At 49.3% G+C, this 15,331-nt stretch overlaps 1 protein-coding gene across 1 annotated transcript in view; it reads left to right on the top strand.

The window, feature by feature from the left end:
• HASPIN (histone H3 associated protein kinase) overlaps positions 1–15,331 on the top strand; it is a 775,218-nt gene that overhangs the window by 421,796 nt on the left and 338,091 nt on the right. The window contains exon 10 of the mRNA XM_078671435.1: positions 13,217–13,279. Within this exon, the coding sequence (XP_078527561.1) occupies positions 13,217–13,279 (63 nt within the window). The remainder of the gene's footprint in view (positions 1–13,216; positions 13,280–15,331) is intronic.

The raw sequence follows: 15,331 nt of genomic DNA, 5'->3' as shown, positions 1-15,331 counted from the left end.
TCTGGCTTTCTTTTTCCATAATGCTTCTTCTACTCGCATGATGCACTCGGCATCCCATGTACCCGATACGGGCCATCTATACTTTTCTTCTAACTGTTTGGTGTACTCCACCCATAAATCTAGATACAATATGGCACTTATGCCATGCTTTTGATACATAAAATGACCTGGACTGTCCCTAGACGGGACAGGAACTGCTTCTTCGAGCAGAACTTTTCTAGTTTTTAACTGACGTAATTTGGAAAACAGAGGCATGACTATACTGAGATCTGGACACAATACAATACACAATGAACACAATAATGACTTAAGACTGATCACTCATACCACGACATTAAAAACACATTGAAATGACATTTAAAATAACAGTTCGAACAGAAACATTACCTGGAATACTTGAAAATAGAAACACGTGAATTTCTCGAGAAACAGAACTTACTAGAATTACTAGATGCACTGCTGAAACAGTACGAAACTTACCGGTCTCATAAAGAGACACGTCAGGACCCGCATCCACCTAAGTGGACACTTCGTGTTGGATCTGTGTACCCAAACCCACGGACCAGAGACAATGCAATTGACCCTGTCTAGATACTACCCCAGCAACGGTACTCACCGGGCAGCAAGAACGGAAGGCCTCGCACTGGACTAGACTGCTACGACGACGGACGGACAAACTTCGGACTTCAGTTACAGGTGGGCCTCCGGATACCTCGGACCTTGGACTCTCGGCTTGGGCTCTGGTCGGGACTCGCCGCGTTCCTCCACCGCCTCGTCTGGATGCTGGACCGCAACCTCCGTCTCCTCCGTGGGCCTGAGGGATACTTGAAGCAGAAATATCTGCACGTGCACGGTATGGTTCCGTCACGGCTGCAGAGGGTCAGGGGGCTGGCGTGGCTTCTCCGGCGCGTGGGGAAAGGGCAAGTCCCTATTCTGGCGCCATTATGTGGTAAATAAATAATTAAATACCTGTTCTATTTTTGACTAGATATATAATAACAGATAGCTCAATAAATAAGAGTCAAGATTCGAGGTAACTTGAGTTTGCAGGCTTTAATACAGCATAAAGGACAGGAACAGGACAACCTGCACGGGAATGGGATGGCAGGGCCCGGCAGCTGCCGGGGCAGGGTCTGGGATGAGCGCGCTGACTTTAATAACAGTACACAAGTATATATACTAAAACAATTGCATTACAGTACATACAGTAGGCGTAGCAGTGGGTGGGGTTTGTAGCAGTCGCGAAAGATAAGGCAGAAAGTAGGTGTAACAAGAGGCGTGAACATAGACATGTGATGTAAACGTAACAGAATATGTCATAAATGGGGCGGAAACATGGAGGGGGCTACCTAAGGAGCCGGGACCTCTGACCTAGTGGTGCGCGCAAACTGGCAATGACGTGTTACTAGGAGAAGCTGGGGGCTATGACTTCTGCGCTAGAAGGAGAGACGAAAGTCTGGAGAGTCAGAGCGACATGTACCTAAACACTATCTAGTATCTGATGTTTAGAGAACATGTTGATAGAATCCAAAAGTTATCAGGGCAAAGGCTAACAGACACTAAGACTGGTGCATGCATTATTCTACATGTAGTGCGTGTTGAGGAATATTAAATGACCATAAATACAGTATTTCTCTTACATGGAGACGTAAAGGCTAGACGATGACTGAAACTATTGATGCGATTCAGTAGCTTAGGAATGCAGGGAAGGAGAGCTGGACTGATAACTAGAATCATAACATACTCTTGGCAGACTGGCAGGCAGAGCCAGGCCGAGCCGGGCACTGTGAGGCAGGAAGTAAGTGAAGGGTCAGGGATACAGGTGGGGGCTGTATCGCTCCTCAGCGAGGGTTCAGGAGACAGGAGCTGAATCTGAGTCCGGGCCCTTTTGAGGCCTAGAAACGGGGACTTTACAATGAAATAACGTGCACACTGTGAAACGTGGCAACATAACTTTACATAGGCCTAATACTCGTAGCTATCACGAGAACTGGAAACTGGCATACTAGAGTTGGACACAACTAGAATTGCGTCTTTAATCGATCATAAGGGAATACATATGCATATTAATCATGCACATATAACATAAGGTGGGGAACACGTAGGGACACAGAACATGGCAAAATTTACTTTTCCACACTGCGGCGGCCGGCCTGGATAGTGGAAGGCCTGTCGTGCAGATCCTCGGCCACAGGTGGGGAAGACGGGCCACGCGCTACCCTGTGGAGTTATTTTGGAACGGTGGCTGTGCACCCGAAGCCTTTTCCTGACCTGGTTTGGACGAACTCCGGAGAGGAAGAGATAGGCCCGCCTAGGCCTTAGCCTGCACCTCGTGCTGAAGGGGTTTAGGCTGCCTTCCCGACCGCATCACCCTGCCCGTGAAGATCTGCCGATCACGGTGGTGGACACACGCTGCCTGCCCTGGTCTCTATGTGCCAGCGCCTCCTCTGCCATCTTGTTGTCTTTCCGGACTGCCATTGTCATTACAACACTGCCGCAACCGGGCGCTCGGGTGTGCCTCTGGTCACGACTGGGGGCGGGCCGCAGAGGAGCATGTCCAAAACCCGGAGTGCGAAAGTGAATCCCTTGAAAGACATATTCGGACGCACCCTACCCAATCCAGGCATGGCGGCTGTGGCCCCTGGGGTGGCGGCGCCCAAACCACCTGCGGCGTCTGGCGATGAGCCCATAACGAAGGCCTTCTTGGAGTCGCTTTTTCTCACCCTGCGCGAAGATATACAGTCGGTAAGAAGCGGAGCTCAAAGAAGTGCGCCGAGATGTCAACGCCATAGGGGAATGGGATGCCACGCTAGAGGAGAACAGCGACACCACGGTCGCGGATCTGACGACCCTGCAGCAGGAGGTCCTCCGCCTTCAGGACCAGAATATGGACATGCAGCTACACCTTGAGGATGTGGAAAACCGCTCGCGAAGGCATAACATCCGTATTAGAGGAGTGAAAACTACCGACAATACCAAGGACCTCTTTGCGTTCACCTTAGGCATCTTTTGCCATATCTTGGGCGCCTCCCACACAACAGAAGTTGTCCTGGACGGAGCACATAGAGTGGGCCCACCCCGCGGCCCCCAGGCACCTCCCGCAGACATTTTAGTTTGTGTGCAGGACTTTAAGACCAAAGAGCTTATCCTATCTAAAGCACGAGTAATGCACCCTATCTCCTTCCAGGGACACTCACTGGTCCTGTATCAAGACCTGGTGCTCCTCAAGCTTCAAAGACGCAAGCAGTTCCGGCCTGTGACTGACCACCTGCGACAGCAAGGAATCGCTTACTCCTGGGGACATCCCTTTCGCCTCATCTTCTGTCCCAACAACAAAGTCCATCAACTCCGCTCGTTGGAGAACGCTTGCTGCCTGCTGGGTCTAGCGCCCTCGGGCGCTGAAGAGGTCGCAAGAGGCAAGAGCGTGAGACCTGCAGTCTCTCCGTCAGGCTGGACAAGATAGACCAGGAGGTGACGCCAGCGGAAGCCACCTGCCTCCGAGATAGCGCAGAGTCAGCATGATGCATTGGCGACCGCCGTGGAGGCCCTCGCTGGCGGGTCCTCGGAGGGAACTTAAGATCTGAGCCGGGACAACGCTGGCCACTTGTTGATTGATCTCTGTCGAGTTGGTGGGCGGCGGGAGGGTCCTTTTTCCTCACTTGTCTCATCCTTTACTCGGCTGAGTGTTCTGGTCCTCTCCGACCTGACCATGTTTCCTACTTGGACATACCTACTGGACGCCCCTGGGCGACAGGCATTTTCTCTGGTTTCATGTTGGGTTTTGGGGGTTGGGTGGGGGGGAGGGGGCCCTCTGGGAGGGCACCTGTTGGCTATGGCTCTAAGAATTGGACTCTTGATTTCATGCCTCCCAGGTGGGTTTGGGTGGGGTGGTTGAAGGGGGGTGGGAGGCGGTGGTGGGGGTCTCTTCTGGGGTGTTCTTTCCGGGAGGGGGGTTGTTTTGGGGGGAACTCCTCCGTCCATCCTTTTTTGTTCTTGTTCCCACAAGCTACACATGGCGGCTGTCGGCCCCTTTCCTCCCGGGCTTCGGCCTGTGGACGGCACACCATGCTACGAGTAGGTGGTTGAAGGAAATGACTCACCCGCGACTTAAGATTCTTTCCCTTAACGTGCAAGGGCTAAACAACCCCATAAAACGGCGAGTGGTCTTGCCCCACCAACGTGTCTAGGAATCCGAGCCGCACACTTTCTGACTGTATCCACAGGTCACTATACCTATGGTTTTTAAGGAATGGACCACCTGAAAAAAAATGTTGGCCCTTTCCTTTACAGTTCAGCTAAATAGCGGATATCTAGTAGGTACATTGTATTACCTGCACTTGTAAATCTCACTTTTTTAGTAATACATTCTGAAAAAGTAGAAAAACGTGAGTAAGGTGGGGATTTGTGTACCCCAGTCCTGAAGAAGGTGTTTTTACACCGAAACATATTGACACACACATAGGAGGTGGCGCACATTGTTTGCGCAATTTACCTATTTTTTCTCACCATTTTAACAGTACCATCCCGGGGGCCAAATAAAGTTTTTTGTGACACCCCACGTGCCAGGCACTTTTTAACATCACCTACTAAGAACCCCACCACGCACTCACATAAAATTCCCTCACCTACACCACACATAGCCGTCATAAGTGCTCCCACGTAACCGTAGGTCGCACCACGCCGCATCCCGTAGAGGGGTGCGAGGACCCCAATGATGAAGCATGACACCAAGGGGCCTGTTGGTGTGTGAGGGGTACCAAAAACAACCAGGGTGTTCCCAGCCATCGTAGGGACACTTTCCCCGTTTTTTATTTGATGGATTCATTTTGTTTATAAAGACTAGCCCAGGGAGAACGAATCCATTCTAAGATTATTCTCTCCCTCCCCCTTTGTTAACAGCTTGTCCCTTTTAGAGCACTCCACAGCCGATCTCTGCCTCCTCCAGGAGACTCACCGGCTACCTAAAGACCAGCACCGACTTAAGTCCCGTGCCTTTCCCACACAGCTATTCTCGGCCTCCTCCAAGAAAACTGCAGGTGTGGCGATACTGGTGTCCAGATCATTCCCGGGCAAGGTGCTTTACCGGGAGGCAGAGATAAAAGGGCGCCTGCTGGTGTACCGGTTCCTAGTGGCGGGCCAGATCCTGGTGGTGGGCTCTGTATATGCACCCAACTAGGGGCAGGAGGTCTTTCTCCAGAAAGCGTTATCAGCAGCCACGGCCAACACTGAACGATACTTACTGCTAGGGGGTGACCTTAACCTAGTTTTCCATAACACGACGGATCGCTCCTGCCAAAGGTCGGGTCAGGTGGGATCTATTTCCAAGTCTGTACTTGCTCACCTCCGGGATCTGGGCCTCATTGACTTGTGGAGACACCTACACCCACACAGTAAAGCTTACACCTATTACTCGGGGCCCATAAGACATATGCCAGGCTGGATTACTTTCTCTGCTCCTCCCCGCTCGTGCCGCGAGCAAGGGAGGTCGACATCCTACCCGCATCGCTGTCAGACCGCTCCCCGATGGTCGCCACCTTCTCGCTACTAGCCGCACCGACACCGCAGCGACACTGGCACCTTAGGGAGTCCCTCCTGCATCTTCCGTCAACGGTAGACAGGATTAAATCCACCATTCTTATCCCACAATGCCAACTCTTAGACCTCGCGGGCATTGCAGTGGTCCGCCCTTAAGGCCGTTTTGCGGGGCAAATTTATATCTATCGCTGCGGCCTATAACAAAGAACGAGCGCAGAAACGGGCGGAGATTGCGCAGAGGGTAGCCAAGCTGGAACAAGCGTACTTGAGCCGCGCGGTCATGACGCCAACTGTGCTTAGAGAGGAAAATGCTGACAGCCCTGGACCAAGACAAGGCGGAATATGCGGCCCTTCGCCTCCGCCACGCTTACTACGCTGGGGGGGATAGATGCGGACACCTGCTAGCGAATCAGCTGCGTGAGCAGCGTCAGAGGCTAGTGGTGCAGGCCATACATACCGCCCAGGGCAACTTGGCCTCAGACGATGTGGCAATAGCGGAGGCCTTTCGGGCGTTCTATGAGACCCTATATGCGGGCCACTCCCTTGACCCACAGGCCAGGGATACCTAAGGGGAGCGCACCTTCCCTCCTTGAATCCAGCACAGGCGGCGTTCCTGGACAGAGCAATCGGCCTGGAAGAGGTGGTGTCCGCAATCTCGCGCCTTAAACTTGGTAAATCCCCCGGCCCAGATGGGTACCTGGCAGTTTTTAACCAAATGTTCTGCCACTAGGTGGCCCCCCTGTTGCGAGATCTTTTTAACTCTTTGGCACAACCTGGCGCGATACCTACGGAACTCTTGGAAGCGTCGATTACGGTCATACCGAAGCCCGGAAGGGACGCAACCCGCTGTAGCTCGTATCGACCGATCTTGCTCCTCAACATTGATTTCAAACTGTATACGAGCATTCTGGCAGGACGGCTAGCACCTTACATGCCACAACTGGTGGAACCGGACCAGGCCGGCTTCATCCTGCAGCGCCAAACCAGCGACAACACCTGGCGGGTCCTCCACCTCATTGAAGCTGGGTCGCGCACTCGACGGAACTGCATGCTACTGGCAATTGATGCCGAAAAGGCCTTCGATAGGGTTCACTGGCCCTATCTTGAACAGGTCTTGCATCTCTTTGGACTGGGGGACGTTCTCTGTACCCGTATCCTAGACTGTTACAAGCTGCCTGATGCCATGGTGCACGTTAATGGCCACACGTCCTCCCGCTTCCCGATCTGCAGAGGGACCAGACAGGGGTGTCCCCTTTCCCCTATCCTGTTTCCTCTGTATATGGACCCGTTAGCACAGAGGATTCGGCAACATGCGCTTATTACGGGAATCAAATTTGGGGGGGGACATGCACAAGATTAGCCTGTACGCAGACGATATTTTACTTTCCCTCACCGATCCCTTTTTTTTGAACTGCACAGTTTCGCACTGGCCTCCGGGTTTAAGATTAACACCGATAAGTCAATTGCCCTCAATATTTCCCTGTCGGCCGAGACGTTTACCTCGGTTCAAGAGGAGCACTCTGTGCAGTGGTCTAGCACCACGGTCCCCTAACTGGGTGTCCTTCTGGGCCCCACCGTCCCAGCCACCATCGAAGCGAATTATACTAGACTCCGCACGCAACTTCGCGGAGAGCTCCGGAGATGCAAGCGCCACTCCCTTTTCTGGCTGGGGAGGATAGCAGCCACCAAAATGACACTTCTGCCACAGATATTATACCTGTTTCAGACCCTTCCCCTGCGTCCTCCGACAGGCTGGATTCAGCAGACGCAGTCTGAATTGGCGCGTTTCATATGGCAGGGCCGTAGACCACGTTTTAAGCAGTCCATCGCTGTTCTTCCGCCTGAGCATGGTGGGGTGGGAGTACCTGACTTGCAACTCTATTTCTATGCGGCACAGCTCAGTAGTCTGGTGGAATGGTACCAGTTGGAGTCTGGTAAACACTTGCTTTTCCAGGACCAGGCAGTGGCTTGAAGGCCCTTACAAGGAATCCCCTTCCTCCCGAAGCACCATCGGCCGCCTAATCTATACGCGTCCCATATCACCAGGACTGTCATGGAGGCGTGGGATCGGGTTGCCACCAAACACGAATTAACATCCTTCCCCTCCCCTTGACCCCTTTGTTTGCCAACCCTGACTTCACCCCGGGCTTAGAACCTAAGGAGTTCGCGGCTTGGCGGCACTCCCTTTGCAGGTCTTTAGGGCATCTTTTTAACCTGGATGGTATTCTTTCATTCCAGAAAATGAGAGAGGAATATGGCATCCCAGAGGGCGATAGGCTATCCTACATGTAGGTTCGTTATTGGGCTCTTCACCCACAGGTTAGGCCAGGAGCACAACGTCCTCTCACTCCATACGAGAAATGGCTTGTCACGCGCACATCTGACAAAAAGTTAATCTCCGACCTGTACCAACACCTCCTTGTTGCAAACTTCTACACTTACAATGCTGGCAGATGTCGGTGGGCGCGGGAACTCGGGAGGGCACTCACACCAAAAGAATGGCGGGGCATTTACTACAGGCCTAGACACTCCGCATATCATGCAGGCCTCACCGAAACTCTGACTAAAGTGGCCACCTACTGGTACCATACACCTGAGCGCCTTCATCATTTCGACCCCCGCATTAGTGATCTCTGTTGGAGAGGGTGTGGGGAACTAGGCACATTAGAACATTTGATTTGGAGCTGCGACCGGCTGCAGGGGTACTGGAACACAATTCTGGATGACATAGACTCACATCTAAACACTCAGCGCCCTCGATTCCCAGCATATATTCTTCTAGGGCTGCCCAACGCCTTGATGTATCCCTTGAAATCACGAAGAGGTCGCCTCATTGCCATAGCACTAGGGGCAGACACACAAAACATCTTAGCCCACTGGAGGTCCCCGCAGGCCCCCCCACACACAGGTTGGTTGCATCGGTTGTGGATGGTGCTCGGCATGGAGAAATTGTCGCATGTGCTAGCGGGCAGAGGGGAGGAATTCCCGGAATTGTGGCGGCCCTTTCTGACACTACTCACAGGGTAGTTTCGAGAATTGAGTTGTCCCCGATATTTGCGCCTTCGACACCCCTATCCCAGAGCAGAGGCGATCTGCACGCCCGCGGATAGCCGAACCTCGTTGATTTCTCCACCACCTCCCTTTTTTCCTTCTTGTGGGTTTTTCTTTTTGATTTTTGGACAGAGGGGGAAGGGGGGGGGGCGTGTTGGCTCATTCTTAGGTGTTTTACACGACCTGTACTCTAGACCAGCTCCTAGCAATTACTTGGTAAAATTGTCTTTGCCGACTTGAAGCCTGTATCGCAATGTCTAAAAAGGAGCATGAGGTCCTGTTTTCTTGTTTTGTCTGAAATTTCAATAGAGATTTAAACCATAAAATAAAAATTATCAAGAGCAGCATTTGTAAATCATTTCCTGGTGAAGTGACTTGGAATTGATGTGCTGTCTGATTCACAAGCTTTTGCAGAATGAGCTAAGAAGTTTCTGCTCCATACTATGTAATTCTGAGTTGTTGATACACCAGTCCTGTTCATTGAAGTGATTAGCTCTCAGCTTGTGCACTTGTTTTAGATTGCGTGAGCAGTCATCATGAGTAGTGGGGTTTTCTTCTTGCTGTGATGTAATTCCTAAAGCATGAACTGGAAAAGACTGTACATTTGCACAGCACAAGACTGTCGGTTCATGGATTGTTTTTCATTTCTTCGCATAGATCTTCAAAGCCATCAACGAGGTTGTCTGCTTCTGTTCCAAACTCCAGAACTGTAGTTAGTAACAGTTTTGATCTGCTGATATTTAACAATGATGTAAAAAATGTTAAGAAAACATCAGGCATTCTTGTTGACTCCCTTGATTTGTGGAGTCTGGGGCATCACAAAATTTGTCATGAAGTCCAAAAATCTAACTTTTTCAGGACGTTTCTTAAATCGTTGCTGCTGATTTTTACTACACCCTGTGATCCTATTTTAGCAGCAAGAACTTCAGGAGTCAAACCAGCTGAACACCAGAAGTGGCTCATTCTTTTTGTTAAGACTGAGAAAAACAAATTCTGTCATTGTACATTCTCACCAGAAAAATCTTAATTTCATTATTATGGATCAATAGTTTCATCGATGTTTACCATTATTTCCCTGATCTCACTGAACGTGAACCTGTAGCCAGCACTCGAGTTACTTTAAAACTGAATTTGCTCTTTCAAAGAGTGCAAGCTTAACTGAAGGCTGGCGGTTATGTTGCTGCCAGGAGAAAATTTTACATTTAGATTTTCAAATGTATGCCCGCATGCGTTTCGGGTGGGCATACAAATCAGCTGTAAATACATTCACCTTGCTGTTTAGATCAGCTACTCGGCTGACAACTTCATATTGGAAGAAACTAGCTGCAAATAAAAACATGTTTGCCCTTTGAGACTTAAATAATTTGTCCTTTGTTCTTTTGTCAATACCTTTGGCCCTTGTTCTGGCTAAACCACAGATAACACATTAAATAGCCTCTGCTTTCTGATCAGTTGTTGGAGGTGGACGAGGGGTAGCCATTGATCTAAGTGGATGGGCTTTGGGTTTGGTTGTCATCTCTTTCGCAGAAGACTGATTCTTATTGTGATTCACTGGTTTCTGCAATTTTTTGACACATTTTTACAGGCTCTTTTTCATTGTAAATGACTTGTAGCACTTCCTACAGTGATAAAATATTTTATCCTCTTCACCCGTCAGTTTCAGTATTTTGTGAACTTCCTCTTGCCGTATTTCTGGAGCAGCTTGAACTCTCTTTTGCCCAACCGCAGTTAATGTTAGCCTTTCTTTCGGATTGGTTTGGCTTATGACACATTTTTCTTCGTTGAAGGAGTCCTCAGGTTGTGTAGTTGGAGACACACTGTCAGGAGGTAAAGATCCTCTGCTACCTCCTATCGCTCATGTATACGAATTTGAATCAATGGAAAACCTAAAACAAAAACAATATGAAACTACATTACCAAAATGATGGCTAAAACACATAGAGCTGCCGTTTTGGAAAAAGCTAGAGGGTTTCTATTTTCTGTCTCTATAAGACTACTTGACCCTAAAACCTATGTTTTGACACTAAAATGTAGCATATAGGTCTCATGGTTCCTGAAATATTACATTATCACAGCAACACAAACGCTATTTTTAAAAATATCGACTAGAAAAATTCGGCCCAGATTAGCAATGTCTACACAAGCTAACTTCTCTAATTATTTTTTTCAATTTTTTTTGGAAACATATTTTATTGGTAGTTTGTTATTAACTTGCAAGATACATCACAGGTCACGCCATAATTCATCGAATCAATGTCAAAAAGTGTTACGTTACATCACAGTAAAATGATCAATTATCACACCAGTTCTCCAACTCGATAATGGCATTATAATCCACTCATGCCCTTCACCCTTCTTTCTGTATACAGCTGACCTACTCACTACTCTATATTTAACCCCAACTACCATCCCACACCCCTCCCCCTGCCACTGGTGTGTAGTACATGAAGCACAAACCTAAAACACGTCTCATGGCCCCTTGCAATGCTAGCATATTAATAGCATCAATGTACAAGGTCTCCTAATGTAACAACACTCTCCATTCATTCTTCTTCCGTCATCTGATCAGTCAGCAATTGCACCAGCATCTCCCATGCTGTTGCTGTCTCCAGCGCTTTCTCATTGTTCGAGCGTCGTGCCTGTTGGAATCTAATAACACTCTCACTACTGGCCCATTTTCTTAGCTCAGCTTTCCATCTCTTTCTGTTGGGGCTCTCCCTCGACTTCCAGTGCATTGTTATTTCTCATTTTGCTAGCAATAATCCCATGTCCACAAATTTACTGGTCACCTTCGTTTTGGGAGTGTGGGGAAACCAATGTAGTAAGCATGTAGCTATGTCAAAATCTAATCTTCGATCATTAATTCCATTTAACAGGTCTCCCACTTCCTCCCAATAACCTCCTAACCTCAGGCACTTCCACAGCATGTGCTCCAATTCCACCCCCTCTCTCGCGCATCTAGGACATGCTGCATCTTCTACCTGAAAGTATTTCTGAATCTTACCCGGCGTTAAGTATGCTCTGTGCAGTATGAAGAAGTGCACCAGCTGGAACCGTGCGTTCCTAGTTTTTTTTGCAGAGTTTTATATAGCGCGAACTAGACCCGAACTGAATCCGGTATCAGAGCGCTTTACATAGCACCAGTTACGTTACATGAGGACACGCTTTCATTTTAGGCACGGGGAGATTAAGTGATTTGCCCAGAATCACAGGAGGTTTTTAATGCTTTTCCAGGCCCTGCGAAGAATATGTCCCCATGCGGGTTCCGGTATGAGCTTCCCAATGCCTGTCTCCCATTTTGCCCTTAGCTTATCTAGTGGTTTAAGCTTCTCTTTGAGCATCCTGGAATAGAGGCATGTAACTGCCTTGAAAGTCCCTGCCACCATCACTGCATACTGACATGCCATAGTTGTTTTGGGCTCCACTGTTCCCTCCTTCCTGTGTTTCCTAATTGCTGCTACCAGGGCTGCAACCCCCCCCCGCCCCCCCCCCCCCTGGTAGATCATACCCCTCCTGCAGCACCTGGTAGGTCAGTAGCTCACCATCCTCGTATAGGTCGCCCAATGCCTGAATCCCTACTTTTCCCATTCCAACAGGGGAGTCCAATCTCCACCATGGGGTATCGCTGTTATCATCCCCAGTGGGATTTCGGGAGCATAGGGGTGTAGTACCCCAGCATACGCTGGCCACAGAACAGACTTGTTGGATGTAGCCATCATAAATGCCTGGCCACAATGACCAGAATATTTAAAGTAATGTGAGTTTTAGAGGTGGGGTTTTTCATTGTAATGCATTTAAGCCTTTTAAAGATCATAAAACTACTTATTCTAAAATATGGCACATTTAAAGCATCTTCTTTTGTACAAGCACATCTGTATGCAGGTAATGCAGTAGCACTCTTGCAGACATGTTCAATTTGTTTAACAGGCGCAGACAAATTCGGAGGCAAGCAGTGATACTTCAAACCCTCTGTATTGGTTCCTCCTAAAGTAATGGTTAACACCGAGAAACACTCAGTCGAGGATGTTAAAGAGAAAACCGCAGTTTAACAAAGATCTTTTAAAGCAATGTCTTTCACGTGTTAGAGCGGTGCTCCATACGGAGTAAAAACAGTTGGTACGTTGTTGAAAGCTGCCAAGGAGAGTCTTTACTTTTTATTCTTCCATGGCTAACATCAAAGAAGAAAAAACTGCGCACCCAGGTCCAAGAGGTTGGACGCTCTTCTGTATTTTAATCCAAATAAAAACGAATTTTGGTCCCATGTTATATTTGACCCCTTCAGCGAGGAATGGGTTTTCTGCCTGAACATTTTGCATGCTGCTATTTTCTAACCTGAACTTGCCATGAGAACAATTAGGGTCGAAATTGAAAGTTATTTTGGCCAAAGAGCTAGAACTAGCAGAACTCACAAATGAGTTAAAGCACATAGAGGGATGGATGGGAAGTAAATGAAAAAAACAATAATTGCCAATTAATTATTTGAACGATCTGATTTGTTTTTCTGCTTTTGAAATGCTATCTTACGACAAACTTTGAGGAATTCATCCCTTGACTCAGATTGCATAATACAGGCATATCATTTTTAATTGCTTGTCATTTTAGGTGTTAATATGTTCAATGTTTCTCACAGGGAGCTGAGTCTGTTGTGTGAAGAGGGAGAGAATGTCACTGAGGGATTTATAAAGCTGCACTCGTGAGTATCTACACTTTTTTTCAATTTTTCAATTCCATTTTGAACCGTATTAAATGACAAGAGAATATACAGGTCGGCAGTCAATGAACTATGGCATTAGCAAACAATCAAAATGTAAACCAAAATACATCTACAAAGAAAAATATGAGCATTCTATATTGAAACCTGTATCTGATAGAGACATCTAGCCGCATATTTCTTAACTTGGAATATTCCCAGGCGTCAGATTGGATCCGGAAAAATCTTCAACAGTACCCCTGCGCGCCAGGAGGCAGCATCGCATGGCTCCGTCCTGATGTCATCCACGGATATGACATCAGTGGAACCATATAAGTCCCTCTCTGCGTGCTGATGTCAGGTTACTTCTTTTCCCCATCCCAACGCAGATCCGGAGAAGCGGCTGCCTCTCGCTTGTTTTTTTTTTGTTTTTCAGGCCTTCGGCGACCGGTAAAAGTGTGTGCTGCCTTCGGGCTTCAAAGCGATACAAAAGGGGATGATGGACGGAGCGTTTGAACAAATCAAACACTCACCCCCAGTCAACTGATCTGGGTTTAATCCATCACCATTCTTTAGTTCACTCAGCCACCCCAGTTCAGACATGGCTATATGCAAATCAGTCTGACCCTGTGCCTCATGGGAACAGTCCAGCCCGAACTGCCAAGCCATGTCTTCCCTGGACCGGAAACAAGCATCCTGGGACCGGTTTCGGATTCATAATCCTCATCAGCCAGGCTATCTTGAATCCAGTGGCCAAGTGTACAAGGGACTCACGTCTGAGCATACCCTGCCACACTTAGGGCGAACAAAGCGATACAAAAGGGGATGATGGACGGAGCGCTTGAACAAATGAAACACTCACCCCCAGTCAACTGATCTGGGTTTAATCTATCACCATTCTTTAGTTCACTCAGCCACCCCAGTTCAGACATGGCTATATGCAAATCAGTCTGACCCTGTGCCTCGTGGGAACAGTCCAGCCCGAACTGCCAAGCCATGTCTTCCCTGGACCGGAAACAAGCATCCTGGGACCGGTTTCGGATTCATAATCCTCATCAGCCAGGCTATCTTGAATCCAGTGGCCAAGTGAACAAGGGACTCACGTCTGAGCATACCCTGCCACACTTAGGGCGAACAAAGCGATACAAAAGGGGATGATGGACGGAGCATTTCAAGGCATGTGAATCCTGTAAGCTGCAGATGTCGACGACCGATCCACACGCGATCTGTATGTGGTGCTTGGGAGAGCAACACGACTCCGAGGAGTAGGACGCCTGCTGATGGCTGAAGACGAAGTCCCTGTGGGAACGTCGCATGAATTTGTTGTCTGCCCGGAAGTCCCGTTTGGAGTCCTTACACCGTCGGTCTCCTCGTGCTGGGCGGTCAGTTAAGGACAGGTCACGTAGTCGTTCCTGCGGACGTCGCTCTCCTGCTGCAGGTAAGCACAAGAAAAAAGTCACAGAGGTCGCCGACTTCACGCAACGACGGCGCCCGCTGCTCCCGGTCTCCACCGGACACGGGCCCTCAGGAGTCGACCCCCACTTACCCGCCATTTCCTGAGGCTGGGGCGACTAGGGCCCAGATGGAGGCCTATTCTCGGGCCTTACTAGCCATCTTTGGGTCTCCCCCTCTCGCACCTTCGGGCCCCACAGACGGGGTAGGGACTCAGATCGGGATTTCGCCGGCAGGTTCCCCCTCTGCGCAGGTCAAGCACCCTGACTCCGGTACAAGCCTTCCATGTGGTCTCCGTATAGCCCTGTGAGGCTCCCTGCGCCAACGCCGGCTGAGGCTGCAGCTCAGTGCTCGACTCGAGTGGACACCTTTCCTCTCTGCAGGTTCCCACCTCGGTGGAGGTCGCATTGACAGACGAGGCTCCTTCGGGGATCATAGACGTTGAGACTATGCCGGTACCATCCCTGGCCGTTCATCGGTTGGTGGAGGATGTGGAGGTTGGTCACCCCCATGGTTGTTTCGCTGTCCCTCTGGGCAGAACCCCCATGCACTGGCAGGGCCAAAGATGTCCTTGGGCTGTAGAGCCCCCACGTTTTCTTGGCA

This window comes from Lissotriton helveticus, chromosome 12 (genome assembly GCF_964261635.1).
Source record: "Lissotriton helveticus chromosome 12, aLisHel1.1, whole genome shotgun sequence".
In the NCBI taxonomy this organism is placed as follows: Eukaryota; Metazoa; Chordata; class Amphibia; order Caudata; family Salamandridae; genus Lissotriton; species Lissotriton helveticus.
Note: the sequence above shows the minus strand (reverse complement) of the source record. Positions and strands in the feature narration are given on the sequence as shown.